General features: G+C 47.9%; 1 protein-coding gene across 1 annotated transcript in view; it reads left to right on the forward strand.

The window, feature by feature from the left end:
• Positions 1-275: 275 nt before the first annotated feature.
• Positions 276-13,624, forward strand: part of LOC120841021 (ficolin-1-like) — a 118,363-nt gene continuing 105,014 nt past the window's right edge. Inside the window, exon 1 of the mRNA XM_042288208.1 lies at positions 276-435. Within this exon, the coding sequence (XP_042144142.1) occupies positions 291-435 (145 nt within the window). The 5' untranslated portion in view covers positions 276-290. The remainder of the gene's footprint in view (positions 436-13,624) is intronic.

The raw sequence follows: 13,624 nt of genomic DNA on the forward strand, positions 1-13,624 counted from the left end.
TGTGCAGAGAAAAATAACAAAAAGTAAGAAAATTTCCAGAGAAGATGCTTTTAAAAGGTAATTCAACTGAAATACAATTGTTTTCCTAAAAACGAAAGCTCCCCGGTCAATCTCTTCCCCTCAGCCTACATCAACAAAAAAAATCATAGCGCAACTTTCGTTTTTGTTGCAGGTGCTCATTCGAATCATCCACGTGATGTCCTCATGCTATAAATGGGAGGAGAGATAAAGAGAGAGGAGCATTTGTTACGACTTATGAGAATATTGTTACCATCGACAAAGATCTCAAGATGTTCGTAGTATCCCTCTTCATACCTCTTGTGGCTGGGAACGTCTTTATGGAAAGCAGTATTCGGCGTGTTCCGGAAATAACCGAAAGACAGCACACGCCGACGAAAATCTACATGATATTTGACCCCTGCAACACGAACAAACGTGAGACCACTTTTTCCATTCATCCACGTAGACCGAACAATGTTTCGGGGATATCATTATGTTCGTTAATAGCGACATATCGGGTGCAATGTACAGTGGGCCAATTTTTTTAATAATATGACGCGAGCGTCGACCGCCGGGACGGCCAGCGCTGTGCCGCGGTGGGATGCGGCGACACGCGAGAGATTATGCGCGTGCGCACAAAGCTCTTTCCTGTACGAGCGTCGTCTGCTAGGCTGTTCCTTTGACCACACACAGACCCTGTTGATTATCTGCTGGCATAGTTAAAGGGGCGATGCAACAATTTTTTTACTTTGCGCAAATACCGCTTAAAACGGATCCCTGATAATAATGACCGTTTATCACCCCACACAATGCAAGTTACAGAAAAAGAAATTAAGGAAAAACGAGCACCGGTTCACCCCTTCAACTCGCAGGCAGAACGAGCAGGAAGGAGACTGGCCGGAGTCAGGACTTTCGCAGACGCTGTCAGGAAGACCCGGACGTGCTCTAAGCGGACGCGGCCTCGTACTCTACTCCCATCTCGGGCAGGTGCATCGCGGTGTGCCGCCCGAACGGTGAGAGGCGAACAGCCGCCTTTTTGCTCGGATCACCGTCCGTCGCAGAAGCGGAGGAAGCGGCAATGGCCTTAGCTATAACTAGCACCCAACACACAAGGAGATGCGATCCAAACTAAATGGTTACCATACTCACCGACTCTCAGGCTGATTGCAGGGCCTGGGCAGGAGGACTCGTTTCTGAATGGAGTAGAAGAATCCTAGCCCACCTAACCCACGAAGAACTCCCTTTGATTCACATACTGTGGACACCCGGCCACACTCTTCTTCAGGGTAATGAGAGTGCAAACTCTCTCGCTCAAGGACTGTCCTTCCGAGCAGCCCGGCATGGGGAAGAGGAGTTGGTCGAGAGCAACTCGACTAGACCCGTCTGCAACCGTCAACAGTCAGACGACGAAACCGAAGAACGCCCCACACAAAGTCCGCAACTCGAAACCTCTAATCAGGTTACAGAATATTACCGATCTGGGCGAAGGACATATCCACCTCCACACAAAGACTTAAGCAGACGCGAAGCTACCGAATGGAGGCGCATACAAACACAGACTTTTCCAAATCTACACCATATCCATCTCTTCTTTCCTGGCAGCTATCGAGGCACATGCCCGGGCTGCAATTCCCCGACCCCCACACTCTATCACTCTACCTGGCCTTGTCCGACTCCACTCGGAGAAGAGATTCAACCCCTACCAAATCCTTCCACATCCTCCTGGGAGACTGCCCTACTCGGCTCGGGCCCTGAGCAACACCGAGAGCTGATTGCTCGGGCCAGAAAAATAGTAGTAGCCTGCGGGGCCCTGAACGTGGGGACCATCAAACTATATACCGCAGCCAATGCTACAAGCCATCAAAACCAATCCAGTGATTTCACCCTGCCGTGTGACATTCTGCTTCCACGCGCAGTTGTACCCAACGGGAAGGCCACGAGTTAACGATGGACTGGCCAAGATAACTCGTAGCGACGGCTGCTGTACAACGCAACGTAAAACGGAGTATAGACAGGGTTTTCGCTTTATGTTCGGTATTATCAACTGCGTTGTTGCTCTCGTCATCTAGCCTATGTAGCCGGGTAGTCACACTTTTTTTTGACCAGCGGGCGTGCGCACTTTTTTATGGCACCTCGAGTGCCTATAGAAACACGGGAACGTGTTGTGAGAGTGTCGATGGGCAGCATGACGCAAATGGGTATCGCAATAACCGTCCGGGTTACACAGGGTAACGTCAATAGGATTTTGAACGCATTTCAAGAGGAAGGCGTTCATCGGCGATGCACTTCGACATTGCGAGCGCCCTGCTCTCCCTTGCTACGGAGCGGGGGCTGAGTGCGATCAACGGAATAGCCTAGCAGACCACGCTCGCACTCGAAAGGGCTTCGTGCGAACGCGCTTAATTTCTCCCGCATAGCCGCAAGCCTCCGCGACACGACACTGGTCGGCCCGGCGGTCGACGCTCGCTTGATATTAGAGAGTTTTAGTCAGGGTATCGGAACAAAACGAAAACCAAAAACGAAAAACGAAAAAAACGATATTTTTTGACGGAACGGAAACGTAATCGAAACGTTATTTATTATTTTGTTCCGGAGTGAAACCGAAAAAATTTCTTATCGGTTTTCGGTTCAAGGGAAAATATCAGGTATTTCAGTAATTCGTTTCACGCAGCGAAGAGACAGCCGTTGGTTTGTACCATAATTAAAGAGAAGACAAGCAAGCCATCGCCCCCGCGTCTAAACTCCGGGCGAACAAGCATAGCAAAAACAAAGACAAAAAATACAACGAGAAACAAAAAACATGACGCAAGGCGCCATTGCTTCCCACCAATGAGAGCACGGTGGCGCGACGCCTCCACACGCTCGCAATGCTCTCCTTGGCTTTTGCGCCCTCTCCCTCCATGCTTTCTTCGGACGACACAGACAGACAACAGATCACGGCAAGCGCGGGAAGTTTGTGACCCGGCGTTGTAGAAGTCCATCTTTTGTTTTTCTACGGTTACGGCAGTCTGAGACTCTGTTGCAAAAGTGTACTTCTTGATCCCCATGAGCCTTCAGGGCCTTCTCGGCGCTGAAATTTATTTTATCGGACCAGAGGTCTTGCCTTTCACCGAGCACACTTGATGACGTGCTGCTTCTGAGATCATGGTCGGTGCCTTGATCATGATCTCATTCTCAAGGCAATGAACATGATCTCAGAAGCAATGTCGTTTCCGCGGATTCCTCTAGAGCGCCTGAATTATCTATTTTGGTGTAAAAATAAACGTTACGTACCTTTTAATTTTTGCTGCGATTTGTTTTTTTTTTTCATAGAAAGAAACCGTTACGAACCGTTACGGAGCATTATTTTTTTCGTTCCGGAGCGAAAACGGAACGGAACTTTTTTGTATGGAACGAAAATGAAAACGGAACGAAAAACATTTCGTTCCAACACCCTGGTTTTAGTAGACCGGTTTAGCTTTCTCGCTCCGCTCTATGGAAAGCGGGGTCGCCATCGCGCACGCGTGACCTGGTCTCGGATTTGAGCGTGAAGCGTCAGCTCCGCTTTCCTCGCCATTTTAGTAAGCGCGTTCCACTCTCAGTAAAGCTCGCCACTTGAAAGCATGCTTGGGAGCGCGCACGACCGTTATGAACCTCGCTGCACTAAGATGGCTGCGCAGACTTTGTTTGAAACGGCGTCCTCAAGAAAAAAAATTGCGGTGGCTTAGTTCGGCTATGCCAGGATTTACGTAGCGTGAGCTTATGCGCACAAAATGAGAGGTGCTACCAAGCGGCTCCGGTGCAGCGTCAGACTTGGCTACTGCGCAACGGAGGCTCACAGCTGGGCACGCGGCGCCGCCAGTGCGTCTGCCGCGGCTACGAAGCCACTCCTCTGGAATGTGCAGACCGGCCAGGCACGCGGTGGCAGCGGAGCGCGCAGCGGCGGCGGCTCCGGCGCGCCAGCTGTGCGTCGTGTGACGTCACTGCTGCTCGCGCATGCGCAGCACGGTGCACGGCTCATTATGCGAGCCACGCGAAAGTGCTCAACGTCGGAGAGTGTAGCTCACGCTACAAAACGTTTCACGGTGTTCGAGAAAAGGTGACATACTGAGCCTCCGGCTCAGCAACACTTCCTTTGATTTGATTGCTCTCAAAACTCTGACTGACTGACTGGTGTTCGAGAGCCTCTGGCTGCTTCGGGAAACCGCTGGTCACAATCTTTTTACGGACCCTGACCGGTGGAAACAGATGCTGCCTTGTCTAAGTTAGCGGGCTCGACTTGTTTAATCCGAGCAGTCGGTAAACGAGCAGATATTTTGTTAGGTTATTTTAGGCAGCAAGACAGTGCAAATTAGCTAAAGTGATTGCTCCATTTATATCCCTACTCTTCTGTTGTCCCAATGAAATTAGTTTTTTCTTCTTCGTTTTCTTCGGTTTGCGATAGGGGTACCTTGGTGTTTATGTGGACTGCGGAACACCGTTAGCGGAAACAACCAAAATATCCTGTTCTTATTTTTCACCTTAAATTCGAGGGGTTGGCATCACCTATGGGTGTCGAATAAAGCGCTCGTTAGGGGCACTAATCTGAGCAAAAAACTTTTAGCTCCCTCAATAACTGTCAAAGAAATAAACTGCAAATAAAAGCGATTTTGTCGTGTTCGTAATAACAGTGGAGCGCAGTGTACGTATGTACCTTGGGAAATGACATAAAACCACTTTGCTTCTTTTTCGTCTTTTGTTTTTTTCAATTGTTTTTTTAAAGTACATTTTTCGCTCGAGCTCCTGCCTAGTTTCAGCCTCACTTGTGCTACTTTGTTTTCTAGAGGTGCAATAGAAGGCTACGCCCCCCAATGCAAGTCTACATTTACACTACTGAAGCCAACAGTAGCATTGTAATTTGATTACATTCAATATTCACATTCACACCTGAGAAGTAAAATGGCAGATATTAGTAAATGTTCTTTTATGCAAATATTTCTAGATGCCTTTCAGCCTATAGTTGGACAAGTATTTCGCTAAGCACAAAATATTTGATGTCATTCACTGGGATCATTTTATGCATTCCGATATTGACCCCCCCCCCCCCCAAGAAAAAAAAAAGAAATATGTTAGACCATCTGCATCACGCCCATGGTCTTCGTAGGGTTTGTCCAGCTGACAAATCATGCCGACTCACTGTCTGGTACTTCACGACGAGCACCCTAATGTGACCAGAAAAGTATGGCTTCTGATTCTTTGATGGATGGCATATGGGCGTGCTGTGCGGTCAACGAAACCTCAACAGCTGTCCAGGGGTTCTCCCTTGTCTTTGACGGCCTAATAAAAAGAACAAAAAGGCACTCTTACAACACGGCAGCATTTAAACACTACCAAAACATCTGATATGAGACTTTACTCATATAAGATAAAGCTATTTCCATGGTAGGGTTGTAAAAAAATGTGTATCGTAAATTAAAAAAAAAAAATTTAGTTGTTCCTTAATTCCGCTAAGCTGTCAAACTGTGCATGCGAGGTCCGCTACGCCGGACTTCGAAAAAATACTTCTGAAAAGCCTTTTAATCTACTGTTATTGCTGTGAAGTCCAGCGTCGTGTTTGCTAATGCTTGCATTGTTTATGCCTGTCTGGTTTTCATCAGACAAAATCTTGACGTGGAATATTCTTTCAACCGTTCTTGGTAACTTTTTTCAAAACACCGCCGGGTAACATATTCGGCCGCCATTATTTGGGCATCGCTTTTAGTGCGAGACGCATGACTAGAACCAAGTTCACATCCAGCATCGACGCAGCATTTCCGTCTAATACATTTAGACTCGCATCCGTGACAAACAATGACGCAGCTCTCTTGCTCCCTTGACGCTTGGCCAAAAGAAGGCGTCCTCGAAGAATAGTGGCAGCACTTTTAGAAAGGCTGTATTCAAGTCCATTATTTTCTAAACTTACCAAGGAAATCCAAGGCGAACATTTTCAGACGCAAGTTAAACAATTTCAACATTTGGTGCAAATGTGAATAAATAAACTTGAGAGGAACGGTTTGTTTGGTGCGGCTTGCGAGCGCTATGCTTGTGGGTAACTTTCAGTGGCATTTTCGACAGGAGGGCGCGTGCACAGGTGTAATTGGCGTTCAAGCACGCGTTCCCGTACATCTGACTGCATAGCCATAGAAGGATCACAAAAACGCGACGACTTTACCCAAAGCCCCTTCATGTTTCAAAAGTAGTGCAATGTCCGTCCATGCTCGAGGGACGTGCAACGTGCAGCCCTTGGGGAGATCATGGCGGTACAGCGCAAGACTGAGCTAGATTTCAGACTCCATTAACTTCCTGGAAGTGGCGCGCGGCACGTTCCTCTAGCATTTCTACAACAAAAAGTTATAGCCCCTCTATCCTGGGAAAAGTGGCGCCATTCATTGTTGTAGAAATACTCGAGGCACGTGCCGCGCGCCACTAAAGCCTACGCTTTACTTGTTGATTCGGCCTCGTTCAGGCTAAGGTCATGGTGAAAAACATCGACGCGTTTTGAGTAACAGCCATCTTGAGATCTAAGCGATCACGCTAAGGACGCTGAGGGCAGTCCGCTCTGCAACTTCTGAAGCGGAGCGCACGCTCACTCCGCTAACTAATCGCTCCAACTCAGAGCGGGCCACGCATGGGCGGTGCGGACGATGCTTCTTGCAGAGCGGAAAGTAGAGCATAGAGGGCTCATAAAAGTGGCCTACTAAAACTCACCAATTACAAACGCGCTCTGTCGTGACTTGTCCTGACACTGCCCATGAATACATTGTTGTTTCCTCGTGCCGAAACAAAAGTAAAGACGTAAATTAATGGCGTATCAAAAAGAGTGACTTTTTACCAGACAGTTCAGCTGTGCTATAAACAATGGAAACGCGAAATTTACTCAAATTATGCAGGGTCTCTCCTGTGAGAAGAGCTCCAGTTTTGCGAGGGCCAACCACTTATGTTTGTTCATGTCAGCGAGCAGGTGGCCGAAGCTCTCGTTGATGTGACCCACGGTGAGGTTCACAATACTGGAGAACACCGACGAGTTCCGTCCAAACGCTCATTCAAGTTAGAACAGACGGTTGAAATAGGCCACTCGACAAAGAACCATGCAAAGCTCTTGCGAGATCGGCAACACCCTACGCTGATCTGTCGGGTGCTGGGATTTGGAGGCCCACTTGCAGAGTAGCCAGGTCCTTCTGGAAGCGGGATTGCTTCCTAAATGATTTGCCTTCTACGTTGGCAATGTCCAGCAGACCGCGTTCGGAAGGGAAGCTTCAGCACTTCTTGGTATGAGTATTACAAATCACAGACTCGATGTCTCGCCAGCTTAATTTCGTTAGTAGAAGTCTCCCTTCATGAGGACAGCAGGGGATTCATCGTGCAGGTGCCTTGCTAGCCTTGTGGAACACTGTATAACTCGTACTCGCAATGCGCAAACTTCGTCCTGTTTCTTACTTTTTCTATTTCGAATACGTAAGTCCGTTTCATTTTTAATTAGAGTGTAGCAGAAGCTACGAGAGCGAGTGCCGGCCTTTCAGCGTCCTTGACCAGCACGCGCGCTCGTGCAGTGCAAGTACCGTGTAGAGCAGCATGCTTAGGGTGCCTTCATATGCGCGCTTTGTTTAGGGTGGAGACATCTGGCCATTGTCCCACACTTTTATTTTTATTTTTTGTTCAGAAGCGCGTGAAAGAGCGTGTCCCTGAACGCGTTTTTGGCGCTGACTGTGCTGTGGCAACATTTTGTTTTCGTCGATTTCTTTGTATGTTACCCGTGAGCGCGTGCTGTCGGCATCAAGTACTACAAAGGGTAGCATCACCCTTAATAGAAGGACATTGAGGCACCCTAAACATGCTCATGCTTATAGACGCTTTGCAGCAGCTGTGCATGGACGCCGCCATAACTAACCTTCAGTTTTTGTTTCCTCTTATTCCGTTTATTTCACTTCATCATTACCATAGCAGGTCAGGTTATTGCCATATTAGATTTAACTGTGTCCTTTTCTAAAGCATCGGCTTTTGTAGAGGATTGTCAACTACAGTTTCAGTTGCTCGGCATCTCGGTAAGACAAGAGAAGGTCAGCAATGGCGGCTGTAATTTGGCGCGTGTGTAAAGCGTCTATACCTTCGGGTTCACTTGCACACAAGGTGGAACTATTATATTTATATTTTATAGCTCATTATTCTTCGGGTGTGTGCCTACTCTTTTGTGTTTATTATTAGCAACTTTTAGCGATGGTGGTACCGCGGTGTGAGAATCGCGCTCCCTAGCTCCTGGATGATTGGCCTCATATAAAATAGACTTGCGTACACCTTCCTGGCGTAAAACAATAACGTAAGGCTATAATTCTGCTCGTCTATAGCAAAACAAGAATTACATACGCGTCGCAGACCCAGCCTTGTCCCGCTGTTCTATGACAATCATCCAGATGACAGCCATTTTGACAGACACCAGTGCGCCCCCTATAGGTCGTGAAAGATGCGAATTTTCGCCTTCGTTTTTACTACCTCTACAAGTACGCTCCCTCTCACTCTCTTGGTGTTAATATTTTGTTGTTTCTGTGTTACAAGAACGTCAACTTGTGGGGCTACGCAAGCGAATTTTTTTAACGCTCTCGAAACGTTTTTACGCTGAAAAAAAAACGGTCCACTAAAACGCGTTTTAAGACCTCCCCTTTCAATTTCGCCGAAGCAGGCCGCGCATGCGCAGTTTGACACCCTCTGAGCGGAGCGGAAACTAGAAACGATCTACTAAAACCCTCTATTATTAAAACATTGGGCCACTGTACACGGGGCAACACCATGGAGTTTTCGTTGACCGTTTCAGTACCTCCGCTGCGCTCTCCCGAACGGAGACGCCACTACAGCGCATGCGCGGAGCCATCCTCTCCTTTCAGAGTCCCGGACTTCGTAGCGGGTGTCGGGGAACTTTGCGGGCCAGCGGAAACGATCCACGAAAACTCCCTAGTGTTAGCGCGAACGCGAAATCTACAATTAATTTTCTTTAGTTGTATTTCTAAAGGTTACTGTCGAGCTCGAAATTTAACGGGCTAGGTTACATTCCAAGGTGAGCACTTTCCGCCATCCCAGCAGTTTTTTATTACAGCCTCTAGATTTTAAGAGAAGTGGGAGAAAAAAAAACGGGGATTGCTTTTAGTGCTACGCGCATTGTGCCTTGATATAACGGGTGTTTGCGAGAGATCCGAACCCAACTTTTCGCACCGCAAAAATAAACTAGACATCTCGGGGAGCTCAAACTCATTCAGAATGTAGCCCCAGCCGTTGGAGCAACATGCCAAAGTTTCAGCACCAACCGTTATCTCATTTAAAAGTTACAAGTGATGTTTCCAAATTTCGATGAAAAGATGGGCCCATTTTCGCCCACTTTCGGTTTCTGGCGCCAAAGAGCTCCATGTATTCGAGAGCTCCGTGGGTCGCCATTTTTCTAGTGAAATTTTCATAAAATCGCTTATAATTTATGAATAATATAAGAGTTGATGCTGAAACTTTGGCATCTTGCTCGAACGGCTACGGCTACGTTCTGAAGGAGGTTGAGCTCTCCGCAAAGTCTAGTTTATTTTTGCGGTGCGGAAATTCGTTGTGATTGCCTGAAGCTGAGCAGGTTGGTTATTCATGCTTATGAGATATGCCAGCTGAACGAAGGAAGAAATATACAAGACAGGAGAGAGACGCAAGGAACATACACATGCACTCCGCTGGACTAACAACCATTTACTGAATAACGTCCCCTTCGTCGACTTTCATTTAACGGATAACTTTTTTTTCGTCGACTTTAATTATTGCCTGGATGAAATAATCTCCATCGTATTCATCGCTTCAGTTTAAAAAACCTTGCTTCCCCAGAGGTAACGCCTTCTGTGGGCTCATTCAGGCTATTTTACACACGGGACTTGATTGATTGATTGGGGGTTGATGGCGCATCAGCAACTAAGGCTATATTGCGCCAAGCTTAGACTATTGTAATTCGGGTTTAAGAAGGGGAAAGAACTATAGTAGCGAAATATATGATAAAACCATGAACATGAGTGTGTATAAATGTAAACAATATGACAATGAATTTAGGATAGAAAGTAAAATCACAGTCGGTGTAGGAGGCCGATATCAGTGAGGAAATTAAAAACACAACTGTATGGAATTACACACGGGACGTTTCCTGCAAATACTTCTTTTCTTTTGTGGAGGCAGTGCTTGCACACTCGCCCTTCTTCTCCTCGATAGCTAGGGACACTTGAATTTCCCTTGCGATTTTTTTTTGTATCTAGCCATGATGGTGATGTTTCAGAAAAAGGGAGCACATTGGCATTGACGACAATGCGCTGGAAGATGGCCCGCTGCTGCAAATGTGCGCACGGAGGCGGCGTGTTCTCTGGTGGGGTCACTGACACAGCGCCCAGTTTGTCCGATGTAACATTTCCCACATGACAGCGGAATGTTGTAAACAACAGCGCTTTCACATGGGGCGTGTTGAGTCTTGTGAGCGGTGCCGCACGTGGTCTTTTTGTTGTTGTAGGCCTCACTGATAACCTTCCGGCACATGGCATATGACTTGTTGGGAGCTGAGAAAATGACTTGTATTCCATGCTGGCCAGCGATCTTTTTCAGGCGATTTGCAACCCCGTGGAGTAGGGCAACACCACTAGAGGTGTTGCCCATGTGAAAGCGCTGTTGTTCCGCCCCCAACATTCCGCTGTCATGTGGGGAATGTTAAACCGGACAAACTGGGCGCTGTGTCAATGACCGCACCAGAGAACACGCCGCCTCCGTACGCACAATACAGCAGCAGCGGGCCATTTTCTGGCGCATTGTCGCCAATGCCAAGGTGCTCCCGTTTTCTCAAACATCACCATCATGGCTAGACACAAAAACCAGATCGCAAGGGAAATTCTATACTCTGTTTCACCTTATCTTGTACCACAGCGAAGGCTGAAAGCGCGAGCTCATAGCGTCGACAGCTGCCCCTACTGCACGAGAGCTTGTGCCGCCGAGATCCGCCCCAGAGCAAGGAGCTCGCGCTTACAGCCTTTCCTGGGGTACAAAACAAACAAACACATTAGTTGTTAGTTGTTTATACAGCAGGATCGCGAGGTTGGACATTTGAGAAAAGGTACATGGAAGTGACGTAATGCAAAGGAGGAGCGTATCCTAGCAACACTTACGTGGCGGCTCTGCCCACTTTGACGCCGCTACGTCATCGCAAACTTGACACCCGTCACCCGTTTCAGCGACGTCCGGAGCCAACCACCGACGAGCGGAAGTAGCTACGCATTTCCTGAGGCGTCCCTACGCGCGGGATACGGGGCAGGATTTACTACGACGCGGGGAGCAGTTCCTGCGTTTAGCGAAGGAACGGCAACCAATCCTGTGCGTCGCTGGCCGTCGCATCTGTTCTAGTACAGGTAAAAGTATTGAAAAACAATCAAAACCTTTTGGGCGTTGTTAAAACAAACCGCTTTTTTGTACCCTTTTGCAATACATTTAAGAATTAATTGGAGAGAAAGTTGTTCCAATATTATGCGGGATGTGCGCTACGCGCCTTCTTCAAACCAAAATGTCGAACCATGAGGAGCCGGGTGTGCCGGGGGCAGCGGAGGGGTCGGCGGAACCAACGGGGAGCGCGCGAGTGACGGCTGCTTTAGTCAGAAACAATTTTTTTTATCTTTCGAGAACTTGCTATTGCTGTGCTCAAATAAGAATGTTTGGCGCAACATCTGTGATAATTCTTTCAAAGTGGTCCAGTGTTTATATGCTGGTATGCTAGTCAGAGAATATATATATATATATATATTTTTTTTTCCTTTTGAAATTTAACTATTGTGCTCAACTAAGACCAGAGTGTTCAACAAGATATCTGTGATATATACTTAAGATTGCCCAATTGCTTACATGGTTCCAGTCGATGCTCACTTTTACTTCCAAGAATGAAATATTACATTCCATGTTATCACACTTTTATTCATGAAGTCACAGGTTTTTCTTTAAGAAATAAAGCAATTTTCAAAACAAACTACATGTGCACTGTTAAGATAACACAATCACCTAACTTTGATGAAGTGCCATAAAAGAGATAATGAAATGGAGCAGAAGGCAGGACGCTTTGAAGCATTTGTACTATGAAACAATGTCCACGACAACAATATCCCTGGTTCAATCAGCAACTAAGAAAGCAACCTCTGCTAAAGCAAGCATTTCTTTCTAGAGGTAATCTAAATTAATTCTCAGTTTTTTGCAGGGGCAATCCAGATGACCTGATGGTCTGGCAACTAAACCTCCGAACCTTTTCTGTCACTGTCGACTGCGTCTCGTGCCTTCTGCTAATAAAAATTAAAAAAAAAGGCTGTATCGATTTCACCACGATGCACTCGACACGTATCCGGAGGCAGCACGCTGGCTGTGCGACGAACTTCACAAGGTGTAGGAGCTGAAGAGAGTATGTAGCTTGTGGACGGCCATGACTGTGGAGCAGGAAGCGAAGTGTGCACTTTACGGCTTCCACGGGGAGGGCTTCACTGAGGGCAAGAATGTGACGGGGTCCTTGGTGGTCAGGACCTCAGTCGTGGTGGCGAGAGGTTCCCTGTCGCTGGCGGCGTCCGTGCTGGGCACCACCGCAGCGAGGGCGCTGAGGGGCTTCCCGACGGAGTCCCTGGTGGTCGGGACTACCGTCGTGGCGGCGGACCCCTTGCGTGTGGCGCTCCGCACGGGGACGTCTGCGGCGGGTTCCGAACCGGGCGACAAGGCGCTGCCTCAGAGCCTTCCCCCTGTCCGAGAGGCCGACCGGAAGGCCGACCGGAGGGCCGGCAGGAGCCAGCCTCTCGGGAGCCGACGCTGACCTCTCCGAGCTCGGCTCAGAACCGTCCGAGCTCGGCTCAGACTCCAACTCGGACTCTTCAGCGTCGGAGTCTGACTCCGGTTCTGGCTCGCTCGATGCAAGGCAGATGTAGTGGAGCACTGCACATGCCGAAATAATGGCGGTGGCTGTTGAAGGGTGGTAATACAGAGCCCGGTGCCTTTGCAGACACCGGAATCTGTTTTTCAACAGCCCGATACAGCGCTCCACAACAGACCTTATCGAGGAATGCGCCTTATTAAACCGGCCGCAAGCGGTGGAGGTCGCGTGGTTCCCGGGGACAGGGGTGATGAGCCAAGGCTCCAAGGGGTAGCCGCTGTCACCTGCACATGTAGAGGATGGAACATATTACATTCTTTACTTTTTAAAATAAAAGGCAAGAAAACAGCTGTGTGCAACTATGTCAATTATAATGTAACTTAAGTGTGACTTAAAAGTGTGTTAATATTTATGCACTACAGTATCAGTTTACATTATGATTAATTAGCACCAGCTTGCCTGCAAACTCCCTGTTATTTCATGTAACTATGTGTTTTCCTGGTGGGTTGTATGGGATGTGTGCACGATTCCTTAAGGGTGCTGTGCTGTATGCAAGTGCATTATTAGGCCCTTGCATCCGACAGATAAAAGCTCTGTTGCTTTTGGGAGTGTGGCCGTGACCTTAGGCACGGGCAGAGCAGAACACGCTGGCCTTGTCTTTGGCAAGCAAGGGGATAAGGCGCCAGTTCGACGAACCTCTTTCCTAATCCTCGGTGGAGTTGGAGATGGGGAAAAGAGAGGGGG

Source organism: Ixodes scapularis, unplaced genomic scaffold (genome assembly GCF_016920785.2).
Source record: "Ixodes scapularis isolate PalLabHiFi unplaced genomic scaffold, ASM1692078v2 ptg001274l_1___fragment_1__unscaffolded, whole genome shotgun sequence".
Classification (NCBI taxonomy): Eukaryota; Metazoa; Arthropoda; class Arachnida; order Ixodida; family Ixodidae; genus Ixodes; species Ixodes scapularis.